The sequence below is a fragment of the Dryobates pubescens genome, chromosome 3 (assembly GCF_014839835.1).
Source record: "Dryobates pubescens isolate bDryPub1 chromosome 3, bDryPub1.pri, whole genome shotgun sequence".
NCBI classification, from domain to species: Eukaryota; Metazoa; Chordata; class Aves; order Piciformes; family Picidae; genus Dryobates; species Dryobates pubescens.
The window spans coordinates 1618102-1645719 of record NC_071614.1 but is presented as its reverse complement, the minus strand read 5'-3'; the positions used below and the strand labels follow the sequence as shown (position 1 = coordinate 1645719).

The window sequence follows — 27618 nt, the reverse complement described above, 5'->3', positions numbered from 1 at the left end:
TGAACGCGAGCTGCACATTTGTCATTTAGCCCTCCGGGTCTACCCTGACACAGCCTTTTTCCTGACCGTGCCACGTTTTGGGACTGAGTCAACTCTACCTGCTGGTTGTTGCCTGGAAATGTCTTGTGCAAAACAATTGACTTAATGCCTCTTGTCTGCTCTCCTCTTGGCAGAGCTCGTGTCCATCTGGAGTTACAACCTCCTACGACCACCTCTCATGACACAACCTCAGGCAGACTGTTCCTATCAAGTGGTGGCAGCTCCCAGAGCCTTCTGCTCCTGCCTTATCTCCCCTCTCATTTTTGCAAGTATCAATCTCTCTTGGTTTAGAACAAATTTTTCATGCTGATCTCCAAATAACATCTAAGGTCACATCAACCCTCTTTCACTGGCACCATTCTGTAATAAAAGGCTTTGCAACCCCCCTCCCCTCGCCCCCAGTATGCTATTATTTCAGTTATTATGTTATTATTATGTTATTATCTTACTCCAACAAATGGAGTAAAGAAAATGGGAACTAAAAGGTGATCACCTAAACCTCTGCTTCACAAACTCCTAACCCCACACAGCTGAGGCTGCACAAATCTACCTTTTGCCTTCAGACAGAGGAACAGAACTTACCCCAAAACCCCCAGATCTCCTGTTTAGTCGTGACAAGGCTGCCTCAAAGTTATGGGAGGAGGCCTGTCAGGGAGGTTTCTGGTCAGGGAGGTTTCTCACGTTTCAGTGCTCTGAAGGGATCAATCCTCCCTGCACCACCTGTGTCACTTACAGTGCTGCTTGGTCTTTACATCCCTTGGCTTCAATTAGTCTGTGCATCCTGTGTAAATGACCATAATCCTTAACACTCCCTGAACACTCAGTTTCTTCACAGCCATTACAAAAATCCCTTTTGTATTTCTCTTGAATTTCCCGGTTCACAGATTATTCCCTTCCCCTTTTTCCCTCCTCTCTTCCTTTCCCCTCCCCCCCCCTTTCATTTTTGGTATTTTTTGGACAAACCTTTTTCTATAGCCACTTAAAAAAATCACAGTGCAGGCTGAAACCAAACCCTGGGAACTGTGAAATAAACACTGTGAACCCAAATCCTGCCTGCCCTGGGCCCTTCCTTCAGCTATCAGCCATTTCTGGAAAGAAGCTGCCCTACCTACCCTGCACTAATACCCCTCAGGGGTTTTTTTCCTTCCAGCAGCAGCTCTGGCAGCTGTTGCCCACCTTTCCTTGGAAACTGGATGGATTTTTCCTCTCCTCACAGCACAACATCGACACCAGCTAGCGCTGGACTTTGCCACCAGCTCCCCAACCTCATTGCATTCAATCCGCAGCTTCCCTGACTCGGCGCTGAAAGGAAAATGTCTCCAATCCCCCAGCAGAAGCTTCCAGAGCCCCCTCAGTGATGACAGTGAGCAGCCCATGCCCCATTCCTTGCCATAAACATCTTTACCATTGCTTGCTAAGGTAGAAACAATTCACTGCCTCTGTTTGGCCCTTATCTAGGGCTGACCCATGGCAGCCACCCCGTCACCTGAGGGCCCCTTCCCCACAGGGCAGAGGGCGAGGAAAGAAATTTCAGCAGTAGGAACAAAAATGGATTTAACACAACAACCAAGCTAAGCACAACAGCAATATAAAGGAGATAAAGTTCAACTCACCCAGAGAGTGTGCTGTGGCCACGCTGAAGGGGAAGGCATCCTCTAGGAGCAGGAGGGAAGAGCAGGGCCAGGAGCCGCTCAGGCAGCAGCAGACCCCCAAGCGAAGTGAAGCCCACCCTCAGCAACCTTCCCGCTTTATACTGAGGGTGATTACAGAATGGGATTCACCTGGAGCCAATTCAGCTCAGCTGACTCCAATCTGCTACCAGCCTGCAGCCCATGGCTGGCCCAGAATGGTGTCCCAGCAACACCTGGAGAGGGTTCCACCCCTTATCCCCCACCCTTCCACAGCACGCTGGTCATTACCTGCGCCACAGTAGTCGCTGCTTGCGACTGCTACCCAAGTCCAAAACTGTGGGCTCCACCTGTCAGTCAAGTGAAACTGGGGGCAGCAGGATGATGTGGGGGGCAGCAGGATGATGTGGGGGGCAGCAGGATGATGTGGGGGGCAGCAGAATGATGTGGGGTGCATCTGGGGCTCACAGCTGGTGTATCTGGTGCAGACAGAAACATCTTTCACTACATCAGCTTGCCCAAATCTTCATCCAACCTGATCTCCAATGTGTCCAATGATGGAGCAACCACAACGTCTCTGAGCAACCCAGTCCAGCGTTTCACCACCCTCAGCATAAAAAATGTCTTCCTTTTTTCTAGTCCAGATCTCCTTCTTTGAGTTCAAACCATCCCCCCTTGTCCTGTCACAACAAGCTCTGCTCAAACCTCTGTCCCCAGTTTTCCTCTCAGCCTCATTAAGCACTGAGAGGTCACCAGGTGGTCTCCCTGGAACCTTCTCCAGACTAATCAACCTCAACTCTCTCCACCTGGCCTCAAAGCAGGGGGCTTCCCGCCCTCCCATCATTGCTGTGGCCTCCTCCAGTCCCATTCCAACAGGTCTATGTCTCCTGTGCTGAGGACTCCAGAGTTGGCCTCAGCACTGCAGGCGGGGGTCTCAGCAGGGCACAGCAGAGGGGCAGAATCCACTCCCTTGTCCTGCTGGCCATGCAGTCTCACAGACCCCTGATCCATGGCCATCCCACCTTGCTGAAAGCCTTTGGTTGAGGAGTTTGAATGTGGGCATGAGAGCAGAAGATCCTTCAGCCTTCCCTAGCACCAGTTTGGTAATGGACAGGTCATAAATGCACCAAATAGAGTTTTTCTGAAGGAAATTCTGCCAAAACACCAACTTGATGGCACTGAGAGCAGCAAAGCTCATTGGAAAGGTTCAAGGAACTGTTTGAAGAATGAAAACTCAAATGGCTTTGGGACAGAGCCTGCTGTGGTTCCCTCAGGGTGACTCACGCATCCAACAGCCTTATCCTGGGCTTGCACCAGTGCCACCAAGCCCAGGCACTGGCACCAGCTGAACAAGAATCATTTGTGCCAGTCTCCTGGTGGGAGTGATTGATTAGAGCTGGTTGAGCTTGCTCTGTCCAGAGCAGGTGTGGAGCAAATTTGCCCTGACTCAGTCAATTAACTTTATCAGAGAATCAGAATCAGCAGCATGAACATGGGAAGGATGTGTTGCAGGCTCCATGCTTCTTCCTGCGCCTGGTCTCACACTTCCAGTGTAATCCTGAAGCTATAGCTAAAACAAAGCTGCACAAATCTTGTCATTGGCTCCAGATTCATCTCACTGATGAGCAGAAGGGGAAAAGTGTGGTTGAAAAATTACCTTAAGGTCATTGAGTCCAACCATAGCCAAACATCTCCCTGTACACAACTCAGACCATGTCCCTAAGCACCTCCACAACCCCTCTGGGCAGCCTGCTCCAGGGCTCCAGCACCCTCACACCGAAGAACTTTCTCCTCCTGTTCAGATGGAACCTCCTGGGTTCCAGTTTGTGTCCACTTCCCCATTGTCCTGTCCCTAGGCACCACTGACAAGAGTCTGGCCCCAGCCTCTTGCCCTGCACAGGTCCTTTAGCTCTTGCTGAGCACTGATCAGATCCCCTCTGGGTCTGCTCTTCTCCAGGCTCCACAGCCCCAGGTCCCTCAGCTGAATGTCTTGATGGGTCTCAGCAGGATCAGGAGGCAGAGCTCTGGCCATGTACCATGAACTTTTCCCCTGCCTGGTTTCATTCTCACAGTTGACCTTATTTTGGTTACAGTGGAGACTTTCCACTGCCAAGAAAGCAGAACTGAACTTATTCTTCGCACTGTTATTTGGTCAGGCTCCATTCATATTTCATCCCCAGACAGTTTCTGTAGGCCTTCCCTTTTCCTTCCATGCTTCTTGAACTCTTTCCAGTTCACCTTTATTGGTACTGAACATCCTTAAATCTGCAAGCAGCAGCTGAGCTGCTTTCTCATCAGAATCATGTTCTGAGAGAGACATCTATCACCTCCTGGGTACATGATACGATGCCTGTGGGTTAAAAGCCCCCAAATTACATTGGATTTTTATTCTAGTTTCTTTTGGGGCACACTGCTAGCCTCTGGTTAATTTACTGAAGCCCATATATCCAAATCTATAGGTTAGGAGGCACATAGATTACACCTGCTCTGTTCCCTCCAGTCACCACGTTACAATTACAGGCAGAAAAAGCTGCCTCTGTGTGTCTCTTTCTTCTCTTCTTCATCTGCTGGGGCTCTGTGCTCCCCTAAGTGCTTTGGATTTTTGGCTTTTAATATTTTTATCCACTCTGAGCCTGGGCTTAGCAGATGGTAGGTGACAGGTTCACTCCTTCTCCTCCTCCTCCCCTGCCATTTTTAAAGGCCAGTAACACTGCTCCCCTTTCTTTCCAGGCCTCTTGGAGCTCACTCATTCTCCACAACACTTGAAAATAATTGCCAGTGGTTTGGATAAGTTCATTAGCTAATTCCCCTTGCAACCCATGCCACACATCACAGGGAGATGCTCAGCTCCACGACCTTCATTTTCTCACCTCCAACCTTCCTCGCAGCCTTCTCCCATCGACTCCAACCACCAAGCTGATTGTCCTCATTGTGCTTTATTTTTCTTTTGCTAATTGAGAACCCGTGCTCCTTTTGTTCTCTTCTTTGTAGGGGCACAAACCCCTTTTATTCCCATCAATTCCCTCCTTCCCCTCATAATTAAAAGATCATCTGGAATCTGTGCACATCTCAGGAGCTGCTGCGCTGAGAAATGGAGGCACCAGCACCGGCAGTGCTGTTATGCTGCTCTATAAATAAGGCCATTTTATATGTTTAATAACTTCTCATTGGCACCAAATATAAGAATGTGCTGAAATGCAGCTCAACAGGAGTCAAAAATCCACATATTTAACTGGAGGGGGAAAAAAATCATCATTTTCTTCTGATTCTTTCTATATTTCACCTGTTTTTGCCATTAAAGCACAAATCCACTTCCCACTGTACCCCTTTGGCTGCCACGAGACAGAACCAGAAAGAACAAAGGATTTCCTTCCTGGGTTCCTTTGCTAAATTCATGCTTTAATCTCTTGCTGGATGATGGTTGTGGTTGTTTTTTTTTTCCCCAGCACACTCTGATGGCTGATTGTCAGCTTTATGTCTCAGGAAGTATTCCCAGCAATTCAGGGGACAGTAAAGCATCTACCTCCAGCAAGTCTCTGCGTGCTCTATAACTTTTATAGTCATTATAAAAAGTAATTTATTGAAAAAACTTAAACCTTTTCCAACTCAACCCACTTTTGATTTAAAGGTGTGTGCTCCTGGTTATGGTAATCAGGGGTGGTAAGGTGCTTTCTTGCAGAATTAGGTTTGCTCTTTATGCCCCCAAGTTGGAGAGTAGCATCCCCTAAAACGCCCTCTAAACCATCACAGTGTTGGCAGAGCAGGGAGAGCAGCTCACGTTTCACTCCCACAGGGCCTGCACAGCAGGCAGGGCAGGAGAACTTTTCCCTCTTTTAGACCACTTTTTTTTTTTTTCCTACTGGGTATTATTTGTATTTTCCTTCACTGAAGTATGAGAAAGACTGCCTACAGGTTGGCTCCTTCCCTTCCCTTCCCTTCCCTTCCCTTCCCTTCCCTTCCCTTCCCTTCCCTTCCCTTCCCTTCCCTTCCCTTCCCTTCCCTTCCCTTCCCTTCCCTTCCCTTCCCTTCCCTTCCCTTCCCTTCCCTTCCCTTCCCTTCCCTTCCCTTCCCTTCCCTTCCCTTCCCTTCCCTTCCCTTCCCTCTCACTTTGGCTTTCAGAGTGTTTTGCAGCACAGCCTTGGTTGCCAAGAACAGTCCAGGTAGCACAAAGCCCACACACAACTTCCTTTCTGAGGCTGAGACCAAGTGACCAGGGAATGCTTGAGGGCTGACAGAAGCTTTTAGCATCCTTAGTCCTGTCTGGGACTGTCACAGAGACTTACTGATGGTGCCTTTGCAGCGTTATTTGATTATTCCCAGAGAGGGCTGCTGGAAGCAAGGGGCAGCATGCACCTGGAGGCTGAATCCACCAAGCTGACAATCATCTCCAAAGAGACAACTTTGCACGGAGAGCTGAACATATTTCAGTCTGATTTTCTTCATCACTGCCCCATTTCTCTCCTTGACCATCCACTTGGACAGCAGGTTGATTTATTTGAGCTTAAATGGGCATGAAAACAAACAGGGTGCCTTGAGGCAAGGCTAAGGTGTGTCTGAGGTGGCATCTGGGACACTGTGAGGCACTGACAGGGAAAGGACCAAGGCAGCCTTTTCACATCCCTGGTCCTGCATTTACTGATGTGTAGCATCAGACTTAATTACCACAGGAAAGATGAGGTAGGGGCTGGGAGGGACCTCCAGAGATCATCTTAGACTACACTGAGGTCAGCTTGATCCTGCCCAGCCTGTGGACCTGAACAGGCTGCCCAGAGAAGTTGTGCCCAGAAAGTGTTGAAGACCAGGGAGGCTCAGAGCAACCTGGTCTTAGTGGAAGGTGTCTCTGCCCATGGCAGGAGCGTTGGAACTGGATGATCTTTAATGTCCCTTCCAACCCAACCATTCTCTGATGGCCTGGAGGAACTCTCTCTTGAACTCTTTTGTTTCATTTCCGTGTTGTCAGGGTCTTTTTCTTACATTTCCGTGTAACAGTCCAACTCTCCAGCCCCAGCATCTCCTCCTCCGAGGGCACTGCATTTCTGCTGCTGCCCAGGAGATGGTGCTGTGGATTTTGGATCGGGAGAGACCGGGACTGGGGCTGGCACCGGGTGGTCGGGAAGGTCTCAGATTTACAAGCAGCCCCGAGATCCCGGTGGTTTGTCAGGCTCCTGTCTCCTGCTGGGAACACTTCCCAGACTGGGAATTCACCAGGAATTCCTGAGGCCACCTCCTGAGGAGGTTTGGATTAGGAACGAATGTCACGAGGGTGTCGTTATCTTTATTTTTTGGTCTTTTCTTCATCTTGAACTTAAATAAAGTTTGTCCACGATTGAAGTAAGCACAGGAGCAGCTGCATCAAAAAAAAACCCACACCAAAAAAGCTCTCACAGAGGTTTGGTTCAGCACTGGGAAAGCCGGGAATCTCCTGTGGTTCTGCTCTTTCCTGTGCTGCAGGCAGGAGGGACTCGGGGATGAGGAGGACTGGTAACTTCTGGGGTGATCGCAAGCCCCCAGCCTTCATCTGACTCCAATCTACCTCTCCAGCCATTCAGCTCCTGGACACCTTTAGAGAAAGTCTGGAGAGCATCCTACCAGGAGGCTTTTCAGCCCAGCCCTGGGCAGAGGGAAAGGGGGATTCATTTCTCTCCAAGGTGGGGAGAAAGACAAAATGACTTTCGAGTAGATCTTGTGAAAGACACCACGGAAAATAGGATGTATTCTGGGATCCTTCAGCCTACTTCCTCCCCCAGGGCTGGTCTATGCCTGGCCTCTCCCGGGGGAAGATGGGGGTTGCTCTGGAGCATCCCAGCTCTGCCCTTGGACTTCTTTCCCGAAAAAAACGACCCAAATGTAGTGGAGCTGGTAGTAGAGGGCTGCGGTCCAATTAAAGCAGGTAACGAGACGCTGGGCAGATGTGTTTTGATTGCTCTGTAAGATAAACGCGGTGTTAAATGCCTGACAACTTCCCAGGAGCAATCAGCAGAAGTTTACGAGTGCATAAACCTCAAAGACCATTCCTCGGTATTTTTATAAGCCCCGCATTTAAAGCTTCTATAAATTCTGCCTGCTTCTAAACCCAAGTTCCCGTGGACTGCTAAACAGCCACTGCTTTGGGAAGTAGGGGCAAAAGAGACAAATCACAACGAACGGGTCCTGGGGAGCCTCCTCCACGTTCCTCTCCCTCCCTCTCCCCTCCAAGAGAAAGTTTGAAAGAAAGTTGGCATCGTTAAAGCGCTGCAGAGTCACCGATGAGCACACTGGTGAGATGAGTGGGATGTGTCCATGTCTCAAGGACCAGAAGATCCAGGGAGACCAAGAAAGAAAGGGAAAGGGAAGGGTGAATACCCAGAAGGAAAGGGAAAGAAGAGAAAGGGTGAAGACACAAAAGGAAAGAACAGAGCCAGAAAGGGAAAGGATGAAGATCGTGAAAGAAAAGGGAAGGATTAAGACCTATAAATAAGGGGAAAAGAAGGGATGAAGACCCACAAAGAAAGAGAAAGGGAAGGATGAAGACTCAGAAGGAACGGGAGAAATAAAAGCAAAAGTGAGGGGGTTGAACGGACGGGCAAGGACAGGTCCACAGGGAGATCAGCAGCAGGCAGACTGACGGGTGGACAGGGATGAGCAGAAAGCTTAGACGAGGAGAGAGAAAATTCAGGCACAGAGCTCAAATCTGAGCGAGCGAAGGAGAAGAGGAGGCGGCCGGGACCTCTCCTCCCAAAACTGCAGAGAAAAAGAAGAAGATGGGAGGAAGAGTAACACTCCTGAACCCCCAGCTCAGCGGGGAGGTGGAGCCGGAGGAGGAATAAAAGTGCGAGGGGTGAGGTGTCCCCTTTAAACACCAGCTGATGCAAGTATCCATCACCACGGGAGTTTTACAAATTGGATATTAAATGGATTAAATAATAAAAATAACTAAAGCAAAGATCACTCTAAAGCCCTGATGCGATGGTAAAGCTCTTTGCCCGTGATCCGAGGGGGAAAAAAATACAATAATGAAGTTGCTAATTGGCAAACAATAAAGCTGAAATGCCTTCGGATTAATAATGATGGAGGTTAACGGTGGCAGCCCTGGGAAAGGGGGAGGAGAGCTCGGAGCTCGGTGACACTGCGCTTGGACGGCGACCAGGGACAAGCGCAGCAGCCAAAGGGGAGGGCGAAAGGGGTGGGAGGAGGTGAGGACCCCCCCCATCTTTTTTTGGAGGGCTCGGCTTGTGTTGTCCTCCTCTACTGGGGAGACACGAGGCGAGGAAGGGGCTGTGCTGTACTTGTCCCCTCGCTAGCTGAAATCTCAGGCAATGACTCAGGAATCTGCAGCTTGGCTCCTTTTCATTCTTTTTCCAGGTGAAAAATTCAAACGTTTTCTGTTGTCGCCTGATTCCTTTCTTTCCCGAAACAAGGCACCCAACTGTTCGGATATTACCATTCAAACCCAGGTTCTGTGGCGAACCTCATTTGTGAATCTATTACAGAGATTAATAGATTATTTCTCCTTTTTCAACTAATTCTCAGTGGGGAAATTTAACCATATGGTAAGGAGAGAATTAGAATTTCATCACATTAGAGCAAAATGTAATGAAAAGAGCCCAACACCTGGGGCCAACTCCGAAAGCCACAATTAAAAGGGTTTTAATGAAACCATGAAACCAGAGAAACCACCCCCCAAAACCCAAATTTCATAGCCTTCGGTAATTCTGCCACATAAGAAGGATTTACTGGGAGTGTTGGGAAATATTGTTTCTACTGGTGTGAGAAGAAGGGAAACCCACCACTAAATATTCGGAGCGATGACAGTAGAGCCAGAACAAGATGCTCGTCTCCAGTATCAGAGGAGCAATGGGACAAAATTCATGCCAGCCCTCGGGGTGATGCCAATTCAAGCTCCTGGGAGAGCTCAGGAGAGCGTGTGCCCGAGGAGAAGTCCCTGGGGAGGAGAGTAGAGAATCGGGAGAACTGGGGGAACCGAGTCTGTTCTCGTCCAGACACAGACGGTGGCACCCCGGTGTTGAAGAGCGGAGCAGGATGCTCCCGGAGTCGCCGGAGGGATGGGAGGATGCTGGGGTGAAACTGCAAAGAATTGGTCAATGTTAATAAATAAAGTGGGGGGGGGGAGGGGGGAGCTGGGTGGGGGGCGGGGGTGTGTTTGCTCTTTCTCCCCCCGCCCTCCCTCCTCCCCAGACCAGGTCATTCATAAGATGGAGCTTTGTGGTTTGGTTTTTTGTGGTTTGTTTTGGGTTTGTATTTGAGGCGGATGATCACTGAAAAGAGGCAAATCTCAAGGAAAGGGGAGAAGGAGGAGAGGAGAGGGGGAACCTCCCTGTAGTTTGGGGTCCCTTTGGTAGGGGGGGGAGGCTGGCGGGTGGGGAGGCTGGGGACCGTTCGTGGTTGGTTTGGGGTTTATTAATTTATTACTATTATTATTACTTCCCAGGCTCTGCTTTTCGCCAAGGCTGGTGGGAGGGGGCTTCAAGTTAATGTAAATGCAAGGGGTGGGTGGGCTGGGGTGGGGGGTGTCACTCCTGACTCCACGGGTAAGTTAGCAGAAGTCTGCTGGCAGCGCTGGGCAGGGGAAGTGCTGGCAGCGGGTGGGTTGTGTGGGGTTGGGTTTTTTGTTGGGTTTCTTTTTTTTTCCCTTTTTTTTTTTCCCCCCTCTCCCCGCAGCGCAGGGCTGTAATTTGCTGAAGGAGGCAAAGAACATCCTTCGATCTAAGCAGGGCTTTTAGTGTGCTCATTGATGAGTGAAAGTCGCCACACATGTCAAGCTAAAGGCAGTTGTTGGGTTACTAACAGGACACAACGTCTTGCAAACATATGCGTTAAGCTGTGTATACAGATGGCAGGGAGAAGAATGGAGCAGGCGCCTCTTATAAAGCTCTAGCTGCTGCCTGTCTCCAGACCTGGGAAATGAAACTATTCAGACTCAGGGCCAGATAGCGCCTGGGATTGTTTGTTACCGTTTTAATCCTATTAATTAAAACGTTAACCTGATTGGGTAGAAAGCTCTGTCCCAACAGGCGACTCTTCCTCATAATAACCTACTCTCCGAGATAATGATGTAAAAGACTCCCCCGTCCTCCGCCGCCGCCGCTGCTGCTGCTTGATGGCTCCGGAAATCTCTTGAAGGTGAATCCAAGCAAGATAAACGGTAGAAGCGGTTGGGCTGGCAACGCACAATGCCCCAGCGAGGAGCCTGCTGAGGGCGAGCCGGAGCCGGAGCTGCAACCGGAGCCGCAAACAGAGCTCCAGTCATCACCGGAGCTGTCCACCGGAGCCACCACCGGAGCAGGAGCATCCGCACCGCCGGGTACCGGGAGCAAGCGGGAAGCGATTTGTGAGCAGCGGGGACTCCCTGGGAGCCGCCCGCCGAGGAGAGGAGCCTTGGAGGAGCGGGCCGGGAGCTGAGGGGGGCGGAGGAGGAGGAGGAAGAGGAGGAGAAGGAGGAGGCGGCGGCGGCGAGCGGGGCACCGATGGAGCGGGCGCTGGGGCTGCCCGCAGAAGAAGACCTCTTCCACAAGAGCCTCGCCGCCTCGGCCAAGCGCATGGAATCCGCCTTCCGTTCACCCCCGGGGCTCGACCTCTCCCACCCCCGCGACCGGCAACCTTCGCCTCTCGCTTGCTACGAAGCGGCGGAGCCCGAGGGGCTGCTGGCAGCCGGTGTCGGCGGGGACCCGCTGGCTCTGCCGCCGGGCTCCGTGTGTCTCAAGTACGGCGAAAGCACCAGCCGCAGCTCGGTGGCCGAGAGCAGCGGCGGCGAGCAGAGCCCCGACGACGACAGCGACGGTCGCTGCGAGTTGGTGCTGAGAGGAGCCGGGGGGGACCCGCGAGTGGCTTCGCCGGCGGCGGGCGGTGGCGGTGGCGGAGGTGGGGGGGGCGGCGGCGGCGGAGGAGGAGGAGGGGGGCTGAAGGCGAGCGAGGGCGGCTGCTCCAACAGCCACGGGCACGGCGGCAGCAAGAAGTCGAAGGAGCAGAAAGCTCTGCGGCTGAACATCAACGCGCGGGAGCGGCGACGGATGCACGACCTGAACGACGCTCTGGACGAGCTGCGGGCCGTCATCCCCTACGCCCACAGCCCCTCGGTCAGGAAGCTCTCCAAGATCGCCACGCTCCTCCTGGCCAAGAACTACATCCTGATGCAGGCGCAGGCCCTGGAGGAGATGAGGAGGTTGGTGGCTTATCTCAATCAAGGTCAAGCTATCTCAGCGGCTTCTTTACCCAGCTCGGCGGCGGCGGCAGCGGCGGCGGCGGCCGCTCTTCATCCCGCCCTCGGAGCCTACGAGCAGGCGGCCGGGTACCCCTTCAGCGCCGGGCTGCCTCCCGCCACCTCCTGCCCCGAGAAATGTGCCATTTTCAACAGTGTCTCCTCCAGCCTCTGCAAACAGTGCACGGAGAAGCCTTAAGTGATGCCGCTGCCGTTGTCCCCCTCGCTGCCCGCAGCCGCCGCGACCCCTGGGAGCGGCGACAACTGGCGGCCGGGATCCGGACCGGGAGCAGCGGATGGACTGAGAGCTGCCCCGACCCCGTTTCCCTCCTTCCGGCCTCGACTCGCTTCCTTCTTCATTTCCTCGGGACCGCGATGGCAGACAGAGCGCGGGCGGCACCGGGGAGGGGCGGCGGGGGGACCGTGGGGAAGACTCCTCGGCCCCAGGAGTGCTGGGGGGGGCTGCTCTTACGGGCCGCCCTCTGCTCGTCCGGACAAAAGAGAGGCCGAGGATGGGCTGGGAGCCGGGGTTAGGATGGGGAGAGGGACGCAGAGCAGCTCCCCAGCCCCGGTCTGTCTCCCGGTGAGGGAATGGGGCCAGGGGTGGAGGTGGATGGGACAAATCAGAGAGGGCACTTCAGCATAGATGATTTTTTTTTTAATTATTATTAGCAGTATTATTATTATTATTATTATTATTCTGAGCCAGGAAACAAAACAAACTTGAAATGTAAACTTATTATTTAAAGCGACTCGCAGAAACAAAAGAGACTCGGACCATTGCTATGAGAAGACTTTGTATTTTTTATCGTCTCCAAACTTTGATCCCGTGCAAATGCGCAAAGTTCGGTGAGAGTGAGGTTAAAAAAAAAAAAAGAAAGAAAAGAAAAGAAAAAAGAAAATAAATTTAAAAAAAAAAATCGAGAGCGTTAAAAAAATATTAAAAAAAAAAAAAGGAAAAGTAAAAAAGAAATAACCGATGATCAACCCCCTTCCTCCCTCTTCCGTGTGGCTGAAAGTATCGCATTTATAGTAAAAAAAAAATAATTAAAAATAATTAAAAAAAAAAGGAAAGGGAAAAAAAAAAAGGAAAAAAAAAAAAGGGGGGGAAGAGAGAACTATTTCTGTGCACCTTGTTTCTTCCCACTTCGCAATGATGTGTAAACGAGACACGCTATTTATTTGTTCTTCTTCTTTCACTTGACCCTTCCACGCCAACAATATTTAATCCTGCGTTAAGGTCACGGCGGGGGGGGGGGGGGGGGGGGGGGGGGGGGAGGGGGAGCGGAGGGGAGGGGGGAAAGGGGGGGCTTCTGTGCGGTGACTTTAAAATGCTTCTCAAACTCTTGTTGATGGATTAACCTAAACCTGTGTGCCAAGTGGTTTTGAAAACGTTTCTTTGCCAACAAATAAGCGGAACTGTTGCTGTATCCGAGCTGCTTGGGTTGATGAAAGGTCACCTGGATCCCTTTATTTTTTTTTTTCCCTCTATTTTTTATTATTTTTTTAATTATTATTATTTTTTTTTAAGTTGCATCATCCCTGTATTTAAATTGAGCTTTAATAAATTGCTTCAGTCCAAAAATGAAGAGGAAAGGTCTATTCTTAACTGCTCAACCAACCGATTTTTTTTTTTTTGGAGAGGGCATCTTGGGTGTTTTTGGTTTGGTTTCTTTTTGCTCTAGGACAGGGAATAGCTATTAACTTTTCCAAGGCACCATCAGGAGCAATAGCTGCTGGAGGAAGACTTTGCCAAGCCAATGTTTTCCCAGGCGCTGTTTCTTTAGAGGCATCACTTAAGCCGCTCGTAACGTGTGTGTAAATTCTTCTGGCTGTGGACGGTTCTTCGAACTTGAAATACTTTAAAATACTTTAGGCTGGTTTACGGAACGCGTGGATTTCTTCTCTTTTCTGTTTTACCTGTTTTCATTATTTTCCTCTGGGGAGGGGTGTGTGGGGTGTGGCGGGGGGGGGGGGGGGGGGGGGGGGGGGTTGGGTTGTTTTGGAAGCAAAGAAGAAATAATAATTAAAAAAAACAAACCGAGAGATGAAAAGCAAGAAGTAGCTATTTACCCAAAGTGAGCCTTCGGTTTGAGTTTGCATGGCTGGGTGGTTGTCTCTGCCACTCGTAAATCAAGATTTATTCTTTTTATTTTTGCCCCCCTTTCTTCCCCTCCCCCCCCACCTTCCCCCCACTTCTTTCTTTTTCCCTCTCTTTTCTTTCTTCTTCCCCTCTTTTCTTTCTTTTTTTTTTAAAACCCTTTTCCCCCTTTCCCTTTAATATTTTTCCTTTCCCTTTAATATTTTTCCTTTCCCTTTAATATTTTTCTTTCCTCTTTAATATTTTTCTTTTCCCTTTAATATTTCCCTTCCCCTTTAATATTTCCCTTCCCCTTTAATATTTTTCTTCCCTTTTTCCTTTCTCCCCCCACCCCCCCCCACACCTTCCTTTTCTTTCTGTTCCCTCCTTCCCGAGTTTCTTTTCATCTCCCCCCCCTCCCCTTTTCAACCCTGAGTCCTGCTATTTTCCACTACTTGCAGATAATACAAATTCGGACTGTCAGGTTGGATGGCAAAATAGGAGCCATGATGGATCTGTTGGCAGGTCACGGATGTGTAAAGAGTGATATATATTAAATAGGTCAATCAGCCGATGACAGCACTGTACGATCGTTTCTATGTGTATCTATGTCGGAAAGAATCTTTATTAAAATATTTTGAACAAACGCTTGGATTACTCTGCGCTTTGTTAAGTCTCCAGCTCCGCACTTAAGGAGGTGGATGGGAGGGGGAATCTTTTCCTTTCCTTGCTCTGAATGCACGCACACACACCCCTCCCCCCAGCACCCCCTTCCCAGTTCAGGGTGTCCCAAGGAAAGGGACGGTTTGTCCCCCACTGTGCCTTTCTCCGGGAGGACTCCGTGGAACCTCCTCCCTACCTCCTCCCAAGTTTGGGAGCCGCACAGCCCCTCATGGACTCTTCGCCAAACCTGCGGGCAGGAGGGGCAAGTAGCTCCCCAGCACTGATCCTTAGATGTGGGGAGTCCCCCTCCCTTCTAGGGTATGCGAGAAGTCTCCTCTCCCAACGGCAGCTCCAGAGGCGGGGGTAGGAGAGGATGCGGGGGGGGGCGGAAAGGGGAAGGGGGGGGGAATAAATATTTTCTGCTCCACTTCCCATCAAAAAAGATTAATCAGAACCTGTAACTTTTCAGGAAACATAACTGTAAAGTGCCAGGGAGCTGTGGGAAGGCAGCCCGGAGAGGGTGGGCTCAGCAGCCCCCAGGCAGAGGGAGAAGCGTCTCTCAGCATTTCCTAGACAAAGGCTGGGTGCGTCTAATTATGATTATTAAAACAATTTCCATGACGATGTCTAATATTATGTTAATTTGAAAACAACTGTGTATGAAAACTGTCGACTATAATACCTAAATTCATTTAATGAAACACATCGTTAAGGCAATTAAACCTCCTGGATGTGATTAAGGAACATAATTACGACACTGTTCTGCGCCATAATTGGGTGTCTTTAATCAAGGGGTAAAGTGATCAGCACCACAGCCATTAGTTTGTATTGTTCTGTCTCTGCTGTCCATCATTCTGATTAGGAATTAAGCACCGCCACCAGCTTGGCGTGGTGTGTGTGTGTGTGACAGTGCCACACAGCATCGCAGGACACATTTGCTGCAAGATTTACCGCTTAATATCCCTGCTTCCCGAGCAGTTTTCCCGGGAAAGAGGAGTTGGAAGGAGTGGGTGATGCTCGGCTCTGCCCGGCTGTGGGACAGGGCAGGGGAAAGCCGACGAGGTCCCAGCAAACTCTTGGAGAAGTCAGGATCTGGGTTAGGGGGAAGTTAAAGGGATGTGGGGGGCCCATATTCTGCCTCCCGGGGTGCGGGGCCAGGGCTAGTCCCTCCCCGAGTCTGCGGAGCCCGGGCGGCTGCTGCCGTCTGTGAAGCATCGGGCGCTGGCTCCGTTCTCCGCCACTTCGAGCGATGAGGAGTGGAATGGAAACGCTTGAAATCCCTCAACCGCCCAGCTTTGGGCTCGTCTGCTCCCCTTCTGGCTTGATTCGGAGCGGGGGGAGAGGAGCTGCTGCCGATGCTGTCCCTGCCGGCCCATAGCTCCTGTCCCTTCTGCGCCAGGGAAGCCACACGAAGGCAGTCCCTGGGCAGAGGGTGTGGAGAGAGGCTCCCCCGCCCCTCTTAACGCTTGCTAGATCGCTGTCACCCAGAAGTGAACATGTCCCCCTCCAAAAGACCTGCTGCCCCATTCCCAACTCTGCCCCGACGGCTCCTTCTGTGTGCGCGTGTGTCCCCATCACTCCTTTTTTCCCCCCCCTGAAATCGTCCCAGCATGAGTGACATTGGCTTTCCTAATGTAATGACTTATGAAAGATATAATCATGTGTTAAATTGAATCCTCCGCTTAACTGTTAATGGTGTGCTCTGGGCACATTTACGTATTAGATGCTATGGTAACTAATTACCGGGAGAAGAAGGGATAATGCACTTCCCAGACTTTGACAAATAATTATGAGTGTTCACATCCCTGCTAGCAGGATCTGCTGGAATGAGTAAGTGAATAAATGAATGGGTAAGTGAACTTGTGTGCATGGAAGGGGACTCGGTAATGAATAGTGGTCAAGTGAGTTTTCTTATTAAAACCTTTAATGAAAATGTGATTTAGGGGAAAAGAGGGGGGGAAAAAAAGGGAGGGAAAAAAAAAAGCAAGCTCGACGCTGCCTCTAAACGTAATTAAAAGGCTCGATATAAACAGCAGAAACATAAATAAGTTTGCTTTTAATTAAAACGCAGCAGTCAAAGTAAATTATCCACATGCTCGGAAACTTTACAGCAATTAAACACTTGATTTTTGGGTGGTGGTGCTGGTGAGGGGGGGTGTGTTAAAACAAACGAGCTCAGGACTCAGCGACTCTCTCCAGCATAATTTGTAACTCTGCTCGCAGCCGCTGCCAACAGGCCAGAGGGATCCCGAGGATTTAACAAGGATTTAATTTGTTGGAGTGGGACAAAACTTGGGGAAGTGGCGTTGGGTTCCGCGCTGCCCCCCACCCAGGGGCTGGTGTCGCTGGGTGGAGTAAGGGGGATGCTCTAGGGGCTGCCGGAGCCTGCCGGAGCCTTAATGTTGGTTCCCTGTGAAGTGTGGAGCTCGGTTTAGGAAGGGGTTAACCGGCTGCTGTCCAGCGCCCCGCTGCCATTCCGATCCAGGGAGCCCACACTGGTTCCCGGTCTGGTCCCCAGCCCCCAGCCCCAGGGGCTCTCTAGCAGCAAAAAGGACATCTGCTAAATGAGCAAAAAGCTGCAGCCAGTCCCATTTCGCCGCGGTCACTCAGAAACTCGGTGTCACCCAGCCCCCTCGGGCCCCCCCGCCACTTCCTTCCCATCCCACCGGCTGGGTTGGTTCTGGCTTGGCTGGTCCTTCATCCCCGGGAAGGGTTAAATCCTTCCCCAAGCCCCTAGTTGCCCTTGTCCTCTTCCACCTGATTCAGAGAGGTGCAATAAAATAGGAAGCAAATTTATGGGCTGTTTCAAGCACTTTACTGCTGTATTTTTAAATTCATAGATATGCGCATCTAAGAAACTCCGCTCTGGGAACGAGCCGAGATGCTGCAGGGAAATGATGTCTTTTAGATTAAATAGAACCGTTTCCTTCCCTAATTGTCTCGGATTAAAAGGAAACAATAAAGAGAAAGAGAGATTTTGAAGGGAGACAAAGCTGAGAATTCTCCTGCCAGCCATAAAGTGCGAGACAGCCCTAAAATCCCCGTCTCCATCCAGCACGGAGGGGACCGGCGCTTCCCTAAAGCAACAATTCTTTCTCCCGAGGAGCTGCCGAACAGATTGCCCCTCTAATACTATTTTTTTTAAACCCTCATAATTGAGGATTAGGGGCAAACAATCGCCTTTTCGGGAGGAAAAAGCTCCTCTCCCCCAGCCGAAGCTCTCCAAACTCTCCCAGACCGCATCCCTTAGAAGCTTCTCGGGGGTACTCCAGCTTTTCCCACCCCAGCATCCCTGCAAGAGCAGGTTGCTTTTAGGAAGGGGCGGCAGGAATCTCTCTTCACCCCATCCCAGCCCTTCCAGTTTTCTTTTTGGAGGGGATCCGGGCAGTTGAGGGGAGCGGGAGGGTTTCAGGTCCCTCCCCGCCGCCGGCCGGGGCATCCCGAAGCGCATCCTGGAGCCATCCCGGAACGGCTGCATTCCTTCCCGGTGCTTCCATCCCTTTCCTCCATCCCCAGCTCAACTAACTCCGGGTCGCTTCTCGGCTTTGAAGCTGCAGCGAGGAGGCACTTTCGGCTGCAGCCACCTGCGACGCTGCTTTTGCAAGAGGCTGCGGTAAAGGTTTTCCTTCTCTTTTCCTTTTTTTTTTTTTAATTTTTGAGAAAGCAATTGAAAAAAACAACGAGCTGGGAAGAGCCCAGGAGACAGGGAAAGACTTGCTTCCGGGAGAAGGGTAGCAGCTAAACTCCTAGGAAGAAAGAAGTAGTTGGGAAAACGAAGTGCTGGGGAGCACAGCCCTTTGCTTCCCCTGTAGCCAGAACAGAGACTTTCATTCAGTTTTTTTTTTTCCCACTCACAGCTGCTGGAGCTTTTTTTGGGGAGGAAGGAAAGGTGAAACACAACCCAACATGTCAGTGTCAAAATGGGGTTAACAAAATCTTGCAGGACAGGACCCTGCTCACCTCCTAGCAGGGATGGCTGGAGCTCAGTCTTCCTTTGGCTACTTATCTTGGTGTAAAGAGCTAGGAGGGAAAGCAGATTTCTGCCTTTTAAAGTGATGTAGCCACACACCCTCAGCACCTGGGCTCAAGCCTGATGCACAGGACAGGCTGCACCCATACAGCAGCAAATAATAAACCACCCCAACTAGAGTTTAATTCTTTGCTTTCAAATGAGACAACAACCCAAACCAATCATTTTCTACTCAAAGACTTCTGCATAAACCATTTCTTCGGTTCTGTTATTGTTTATAAACACAGAAAATGACTTGAGGGTCACAACACTTTATCAAAGCAGAGTTTTCAAGAGGTGTTTTTGTCCTCAGATGATTTTTTTTCTGCTCTGTTGGGGGTTTCATGACACAAGCAGCCAGGCTCCACGGGCTGGTTTAGGTGACAAGCAGGAAAATACTTGACTTCTCGTGGTTTGACAGCTAAAATAACTCTGTTCATAGGAATGAAGCGTTTGTCAGGCAGAAGTTGATGCCTGGAATGATTTTAGAATGCAGTGAAGAAAACACCCAGGGTCAAACTCAATGTTAGATAAAACACAGTGTTAAGAGGTCTATTAACATCCCCCCTTCTCCAAGTGATTTTTCAGACCCTCCCAGAAAGCTCCCTTAGGAAACCTACCTCCAAAACCCTCACAAATGCTACTTTTTCTTAATCAACTTCAGTAACTTCTAATGCAATCTGGGGTACAATGAGTTGCAGGGTTACAAAGCACATTCCTCTGCCCCAGAACAATACTGCAGGTCTGTCTTTTCCAGGATGGATCTTCAGCTATCCCCCTCAGCCATCCCTGACAAGCATTTTGGCACGAAGAGACGAAGAAATGCTGATGGTTTAGGGTAGAACCTTCATTTTAAACACCTGCTTGTAGCATTTAGGGTACCACCTTTGTGACAAACTCCTGCTTGTAGGATTTAGGGTGGCTACAGCAGTACCTGGCAAAGCCAAGCTGTGCTTTGTGGGCACAGGGCTGGGTATTGCAATGATTTTTTCACTCCCTTTCCCTTTCAAAATGACTGATTGGAGAGGACAGATTATTTCACATGGGGTGGTGCATCTCGTACCACACAAAGGTCTGCAGAAGGAAAAGCCCAGGAGCTGTGTTTGGGGATTGTGAGTGGATTGAAGGGGAAGCCCAGGAGCTGTGTTTGGGGATTGTGAGTGGATTGAAGGGAAAGCCCAGGAGCTGTGTTTGGGAATAGCGAGTGGATTGCAGACCTTTAGACTAATTTGAATCATGTCCTAAAGATGCCAGAAATGCCTTTCTCCCCCCACTTCCCACCTTTTTCCTCATCTGATAAAAATTTGCTCCCATTTGATCATTTCCAGACTGGATCATTTCCTGCTCCATCTCAGTGCTGGATTAAAGGTTTGCCCACCTTCACTCCCCCCGCCTTGCAAAAACACCTTTTGAGATGAACAGAAAAAAACCTGCTGAACAAATAACATCAAATTGAAAGGAAGAGCTGTGGATCTGTGAGGAAAGTGCATAAGCAAGCTGGGAAAAAACTAAACTACCATAGCCAGGCATTCAGTATTAAAATAGAGATTTTTTTATTGTGTGCTTGAAATACAAAATTCACATAAAGAGTTAGAGGAGTAAAATAATGAAGTTTCCATTTTCTTGCTCGGGAATTTCCTCCTTTAAGAGCTTTAACGATGGAAATTAACAATTACAGCAGAACTTAACCCTCATTTAGCTACACACAGAATGTCAGTTTGTACAATGAAGGGCAATTCACCACCTTCTGACTGCCAGGCTCTCCAGGAATTGCAAAAGAAAAGTTCATTTAAAACTCTACAAGAGAAGTTCACAGAGCAGGAATTCCCCAGGATGATGCCAAAAATCAGCTGAAAAGCACCAAGTAAAGAACAGCTTCCAACAGGCATCTTCTGGAGGAGATGGGGAAGGTTGATTGGCAGCAGGTACACAAAGACCAACCTGGGCTTCTGAGTCACCTAACGGGGGGCAAAAGCTCCTAGCAGGGCTGAGGGACACCATGGAAATGGAGAACATGCAACCTCTGTGGGTTAAAATTAGAGTAATAATAAAGGGGGGGAAAAAAAAATCAATCACATTTTAGTATCCAGATGAGTTGATGATGCCACTTCTCCTCCTGGGCGCTCTAAAGGCCCAAATCTATTTTCTGTGAGTGGCATTTTGTTTAGTCTGGAGAAAAGGAGGCTGAGGGGAGACCTTGTGGCTCTCTACAACTGCCTGCAAAGAGGTTAGAGCCGAGTGGGACTGGTCTCTGCTCCCACAGAACATGTGACAGGACAAGAGGGAACAGCACCAAGTTGCATCAGGGGAGGTTTAGGTTGGACATGAGGAACAATTTCTACACCAAAAAGGTTGTCAAGGCCTGGAACAGGCTGCTCAGGGCAGTGGTGGAGTCCCCATCTCCGGCAAGGTTTCAAAGCTGTGGAGATGTGCTGCTCAGGGACATGATTTAGCACCAGACTTGGTAGAGCTAGAGAATGGTTGGACCTGATGATCTTAAAGGTCTTTTCCAACTAAAATGATTGTGATTCTATGATATTATGAACATAGCCACAGGCAGTGACAGCTTACGCAGCGCCAGGGCAGTGTAATGAGTGCTCCCCAATCCTGACGAGGGCCTCCGAGTGCCTCCATGGAGCTTTCCTGGCAAGAGAGTTTGATTCTCTCGTGTTTTTAATGGAAGCATATCCTACATATTTAATTCACTATCTAAACTGGAAAAGGGCAGCTTTAGACTGGACATTAGGTGGAAATTCTTCACAGTGAAGGTGCTGAGACACTGGAACAGGCTGCCCAGGGCAGTTGTGGATGGCCTCTCCTTGGAGGTGTTCAAGGCCAGGCTGGATGAGGCCTTGAGCAACCAAGTCCAGCTGAGACACTTCCCTGCCCGTGGTGGGGAGGTTGGAGCAGATGATCTCTAAGGTCCCTTCCAACCCAAACCATTCCATAAGGCTCTGACTTTGCAGACAATCTGTCCCTTGGACTTTCCAAACAGACACTGCACGATCTGGTCAGCAATTAATCTGAAATTACTAATGAGTTGGCACAGCCCTATGGTGTCCTACCAAATTATGCAGCAGCCTGGGATGCTTTTAAATCAAAACCCTAAGAATAGAATACAATTATCACTACAACAACAACAACAAAGTCTTCAGTTTTAAACAATCCACTGTTATGTTTGCAGTTGCCTCAGGTTGGTTTCAAAGTTGGATGCCAAAGGAAGATGGATCACAACTGGGGCAGGAGACATTTCACAGCTTCCATTGAAACAATAATGGAATAAATACACTCAACAGTGTGATGAGCTTGACATCTCCTCTCTCAATAAAACAAGCTCTAATGTCCAAGCTGGGCTGTGAGCTATGGCTGAGGCTGGAATAGCTCCTGCAGAGTAACTGCAGCAGTAACTGACTCGAGTACAAGAATCCCTCCATAAAATACCACATTTTATTCCATGGCACAAAGCAATAATCAGCTTTTGCTGTTGATTAAATGCTGAAGCAAAGTTAAAGCATTTAATCAACTGCAAAGCCTATTTAATGTCAGGGCACTCCAACACTCAGGCATTATTGATATTATATATGAAGAGAAAATGTTTATCCAATAGACCTGACAAAACCACAATTTTCTGCTCAGAGCTAATCTCTGAAAGCCTTTCTGCTGATGCTTATCAGGGGTGTGTGCTTTACATGCAGGGGCTCAGACATGAATCCCAGGGTCCCAGCACAGTGAGGGTTGGAAGGGATCCCTGGAGATCATCCAGTCCAACCCCCCTGCTAAAGCAGGGCACCCACAGCAGCTTGCCCAGGATTACAATGGCCAAGGGGGGTTGGAAGCTCTCCACAGAAGACTTCACAACTTGAATAGCCTGCTCCAGGGCTCCAGCACCCTCACACCAAAGAACTTTCTCCTGTTCAGATAGAATCTCCTGGGTTCCAGTTTGTGCCCATTGCCCCTTGTCCTGTTCCTGGGCACCACTGACAAGAGTCTGGCCCCAGCCTCTTGCCTTCCACCTAGAACCCCACTGGGGCTGCTCTTCTCCAGGCTCAACAGCCCCAGGGCTCTCAGCCCTTCCTCCTCACAGAGATGATCCAGTCAAATAACAACAAATAACTTCAATCCTTGCTATGTTTGTCACAGTTTCCATCCACAGCCACCAAGGACTTTAGAGCAGAGCAGAACTCCTGATTTCACCATGGCACATTTCTGATTTCATGCTGGCACACCCCAAAGAGAGATGTTTTTTTTTGGGAACACAAGGCAAGGCCCACAGACATGGCTGCTGTCCCATCACAATTATCACCCTGGCAATGGAGACTGGACAGCCACAAGTATCCTCACCAGTCCCTGAACTGATGGCTGGGAAGAGAGACAGGGTTTGAAAAACCTCACATTCTACACACTGGGCAATTCATGTCTGAATCAGGAGCTGGTCACCTGCAGAAGCAGGTTGGGCAGCCAGAACACAGAACTTCTGTGGCTGCCCAGGCTTTGCACTTGCTCAGATTTTGGCCCCAGGGAAGGGCCTGTTTTGTGATTTGCAGACAGACAAGGCTGCTTCCAAACACCACTCTGCCTGTGCATAACTTCAGCACAGCACACCACCACTGAAAGGCAGTTTTAGGCCCTTGAAGCCCTCTTCTTCTTTTGCCTTTTTGGAGAAATGACCAAACACAAGGAATAATCCAAGTAAACCCAAGGATGTGTCACTGACAAAGCAGAAGGTAATTTTTGAGTTGACAGAATCATTTCAAACAGGCTCATCTATTTCCTCCCTTTTTTTTTTTGCTCAAAAGCCAGGAGAGATAATTTAGGCTTGATGCAGAGCCTATTAAAATCAACAGAACCTCCCTTCTGACTCTCAATGAGTACAAGGGAGGGGGCTAAGGGGGAACCAAAATCACAGATTTTCATTTCCTTGCATTGCACCAAAAAACAAAAAAGAAGCCAAGCAAAGCCTTCACCCTCAGTACACAGAAATGAAGTCAGAAATGTGCTGCCAGCAAGACATTCTTGCAGATCATCCCCCACCACCCCACACAGCTTCCATCACATCTCCCAAATGAAGGCTGAGACACTCAAGACCACGAAGGGAACACAGTAAATCAAAGCCAGAATAATAATCATCACTAAAGAGTCTTTCACCCTCCCCCCCCCCCACCCCCCCCCCCCAAGAAATCAGTTCCTCCTTGCTTGCTGCTGCATAGCTATGAGCAGATGCTGAGATGTCTCCAGATGGTGGGTGGCTGGGACCTCCCAGTCTAACAAGGAGGAACTTGTTTACCACCTAAATGGCCTGAATGGCAGCAGAGAATCCCAGAATGCCAGGTTGGAAGGGACCCCAGGGATCATCTGCTCCAACCTTGCAGGTGATGGTGTGGTTGAAATGAGCTGGCCCAGCACTCTGGCAAACTGAGCCTTAAACCTGTCCAGTGGAGGGGACTCCACCGCTGCCCTTGGGAGATGATTCCAATCTCTGACTGTGCTCATGGGGAAGAATTTTCTTCTGGAGTCCAAAACAACTCCTGCTCAGCTCATGGCCAAGAGCATGAGGGTCCATCTTGTAGGGATGTTGGGTTATTGGTCAGACTCTTCCCATCACACCTCACTACTCACAACTTGAAGCAGGACAAACGGAAGTTGCACGTCTCCAACATCTGATGTCTACCTCCAGCCTGAGGGCTTCTCTCCTTAGACACAAAAAAAGAAGGAGGTAAAAGCAGAGAGGGAGAAGGAAATGTGTCCCAAACCACAAAGCTGAGTGACAAAACATGAAGGTGGAGATTAGTAGAAGGCATAGAGGCAGCCACTCACTTTCTTCAGGACCTTAGCTTGTAGCGAAAGGCAATATCAACGTCTGGCAGGAGGATACCAAGGCCCATCCGACTGTTATCAAGTCTGACAGCTTTGTTCTCTGCTAGTTCCACATCGAAATGAGCCAACAGCAAGAAAAGGAACATCTTCATCTCGTTCATTGCCAGGAACCTCCCTGGGCACATGCTGATCCCAGAGCCAAAGGGCATGAGGAAGTACTTCAGTTTCCTTCCTGCCTTGTAGAAGGTGGTTTTCTTCTTGCCATTCTCAATGTATCGATCAAACTTGTACTCCTGGAGAGGAGAGAGGGGGGGAGAGAGAGGGAAAGGCAGTGTGAGATCCAAGCAGGCACCGACACCACTCCCTTTGCCTGTGCAGCAGGAGCGCTTCTGAGACCCAGAGAACAAGAGAGAGAGGAAGACAAGGAGCCAACAGCTTCTCCTATTCAGCTGGCTCCAGTTTCATTAACTCCCATAACCTGTGAAGAACACACTCCTTAAATCTACTTCCTTAGCTCAGCCCTTCCCCATGGAGCCCCTTGGAACTTCCCCTCTGCCCCACGGAGCGGTGGGGCTGGTATTGATGGTAATTAGCTTTGGAGCGCTTGGGAGCAGGGACAATGAAGCTCAGTGGAAGGACAATTTTCTGGTGAAGCAGCATCACCCCTGCTCAGTGTGCTGTGCACAGCATGAATAAGGATGATCTGCCCAATCCTGCATAAATTAATGCCTCGCACCCGCCCTGCTCTCCCCAGCTAAGAGCAAAGCCCATCCTTCTTCTGCACCCACTGGTGCAGATTATTTGAAAGCCAGACCTGATGCTTTGCAGGCAATTTTCCCTTTGGTTGGAGATGGTTGCTGCTTAATTTGCCACATCTGACCTTCAAGTGCTTTGCTCCAGAAGCTGTGAGCAAAGCAGGGACAACCGCCATCACAAAAAGGGTGCTGTCAAGCCAGGCTTGAGGTTGGCACCCAAAACCCAAGTCCCATAAAGTGAACATCTTCTAGACTGGTTTCCAGTAGCAGGATCCCTGTTTAGAGATAATTTGTGTTTTTGAATGAAGGAGATCTGGCATCCTCACTCAGTCAACAGCAAATTAACCACTTACAAAATCCTCCTGCATGCTTTGAATAAAAATGACAGACACTTCTTGCTTATGGTCACTCATTAGCATTTTGTCCTGCTTTGCATACATCTGCTATAGCAGCAGCCATTTGGAGCTGGCTGGGAACAAGTCAGTCAGACAGAAACCAACCTCAACTGATTAAAAAAACCCCACAGCAGAGTGAAAAATGCACTGACACTGATCTGCCCATCCGAGGGATGCATCTGAAACCCACCCAGTGCAGAAGAAATGGGGGCAAGGGAGGCAGTCAGTGAAAAAGGAAATGAGGTGCACTGGAGGGGAGGTAACCTGGGCTGGTAAAGAACAAGAGCTTGCTTCTCTAAATGGCAGAGGCCTGGCCCCTCACTCCAAGACGGATGTTGAGAGGCTGGAGCATGTTCAGAGAGGGGTAACAAAGCTGGGGAAGGGTTGAGGACAGGGCTGGGGAGGAGCAGCTGAGGGAGCTGGGGGTGTTCAGCCTGGAGGAAAGAAGGCTGAGGGAGACCACCTGGCTCTCTACAGTTTCCTGAAGGGAGGTTGGAGCCAGGTGGTGGTCAGTCTGTTCTCCCAAGTAACAAGGGATAGGACAAGAGGATGCAGCCTCAAGTTCTGCCAGGAGAGGTTTAGGTTGCACATGACGAACCATTTCCTCCCCAGAAGGGTTATTGAGCCCTGGCCCAGGCTGCCCAGGGTAGGGGTGGAATCATCATCACTGGAGGGGTTTCAAAGCCCTGGAGATGTGGTGCTGAGGGCCATGGTTTGGTGGTGATCTGGCAAACCTGATGATCTGAAAGGTCGTCTAACCAAAATGACTCCGATTCCACAAAGGTGATAATCTGTGTTTCCACTAACAAGGACCTCTTCTCAGTCTCTTTGAACACCCCAGCCAGAAGGAAGCAGCAGGGTTTTTTCCCCCTGGGAAGTTATTGCTCCATCTGAAGCAGCAGAATAACAAATGAAAGCCCAGAATACCACCTCTGCCTTAAAAAAGATTCACTTCACTTCCTGAAATGCAAATGCTGCTGGGCTAAAATTCCACAGCTCAATAAGAACTGCAATAGCTTAAAAAACCCACCCAAGCCAACCCAACCTGGAGCTCTTCACCTTGTTGCAACGCTTCTACAAGATGAGCCCCTTAAGAAGTGTGGTATGGAACACACAGACACACTGGGTCAACCTTTATACTTCCTTTGTCATCTTAAGAGCCACCTAAGAGTTGTAACTGCTCTGAATGAAAAAATAAACGTCCCCAAGTGCCATGGCCACAGGTTTCCTGAACACCTCCAGGGATGGGGACTCCACCACCTCCCTGGGCAGCCTGTGCCAATCCCTGACCACTCTTGCAACGAAGAAATTTTCCCTTATCTCCAACCTAACCCTCCCCTGGTGCAACCTGAAGCCATTTCCTCTCATCCTATTACTTGTTATGAGGGAGAAGAACACCCACCTCGCTCCAACCTCCTTGCAGGGAATTGCGTAGAGCAATGAGGTCTCCCCTCAGCCTCCTCTTCTCCAGGCTGAACAACCAACCCCAGTCCCCTCACCTGCTCCACAGAATTGGCCAAGTTTAGGGGTTCACTTACCCACTTGATGGAAAGATCTGCCTCAGTGATTTAAAAGCTTTGATGAGTAGAGAAAGAGGTCAGCCGTGCAAGGCTTCCACTTACACAACACGGTGCCAGCACAGAAGATAGCTGGAGCTGAAATTTATGTATCCAGGAGAAAAAGCACTGCTACAAAATTATCTCGTCAAGCTGCCTGTTTTCCCAGGAAAGTTTTCCCTAAATACATGACAAGCTCAAGACTGCACCTTTCAAAAAAATTCATCCTCCATCTCTATCTGATCCCTCAGTAGTCATTGTTGAAGGCACGCTGCATATTTTAAGAACCAAACAGCACAGTGATTTCCCCACTTCTCGAGAGGGCCCATGTGCTGCAATGGATGCACTGCAATGTGTGGATTGCTCATTCACTACCCAGGAGAGGGAAGAGATGAACTGAAGCTGTACTGTGAAAGCTGAGCAGAGCTGATCCTCAGCAGATACAGGCAAGCAATGGAAATATGGTAATCGTTGGGTGAGGGAG

The 27618-nt window shown here is 49.6% G+C and overlaps 2 protein-coding genes across 6 annotated transcripts in view; one reads left to right on the top strand and one right to left on the bottom strand.

Moving 5' to 3' along the window:
- The first annotated feature begins 10234 nt into the window (after nt 1-10234).
- On the top strand, nt 10235-12746 carry BHLHE22 (basic helix-loop-helix family member e22). The gene has a single exon (XM_054180189.1). It carries the CDS (start codon nt 11132-11134, stop codon nt 12059-12061), a length of 930 nt encoding a protein of 309 aa, XP_054036164.1. The 5' UTR covers nt 10235-11131; the 3' UTR covers nt 12062-12746.
- Nucleotides 12747-23780: 11034 nt separating this feature from the next.
- Nucleotides 23781-27618, bottom strand: part of LOC104303507 (cytochrome P450 7B1) — a 93780-nt gene continuing 89942 nt past the window's right edge. For 4 of the 5 annotated variants that reach the window (XM_054179154.1, XM_054179186.1, XM_054179178.1 and 1 more), the window contains one exon: nt 23781-24721. In XM_054179154.1, coding sequence (XP_054035129.1) covers nt 24434-24721 — 288 coding nt within the window. In that variant the 3' untranslated portion in view covers nt 23781-24433. The remainder of the gene's footprint in view (nt 24722-27618) is intronic. The other variant, XM_054179162.1, reaches the window with a different exon arrangement.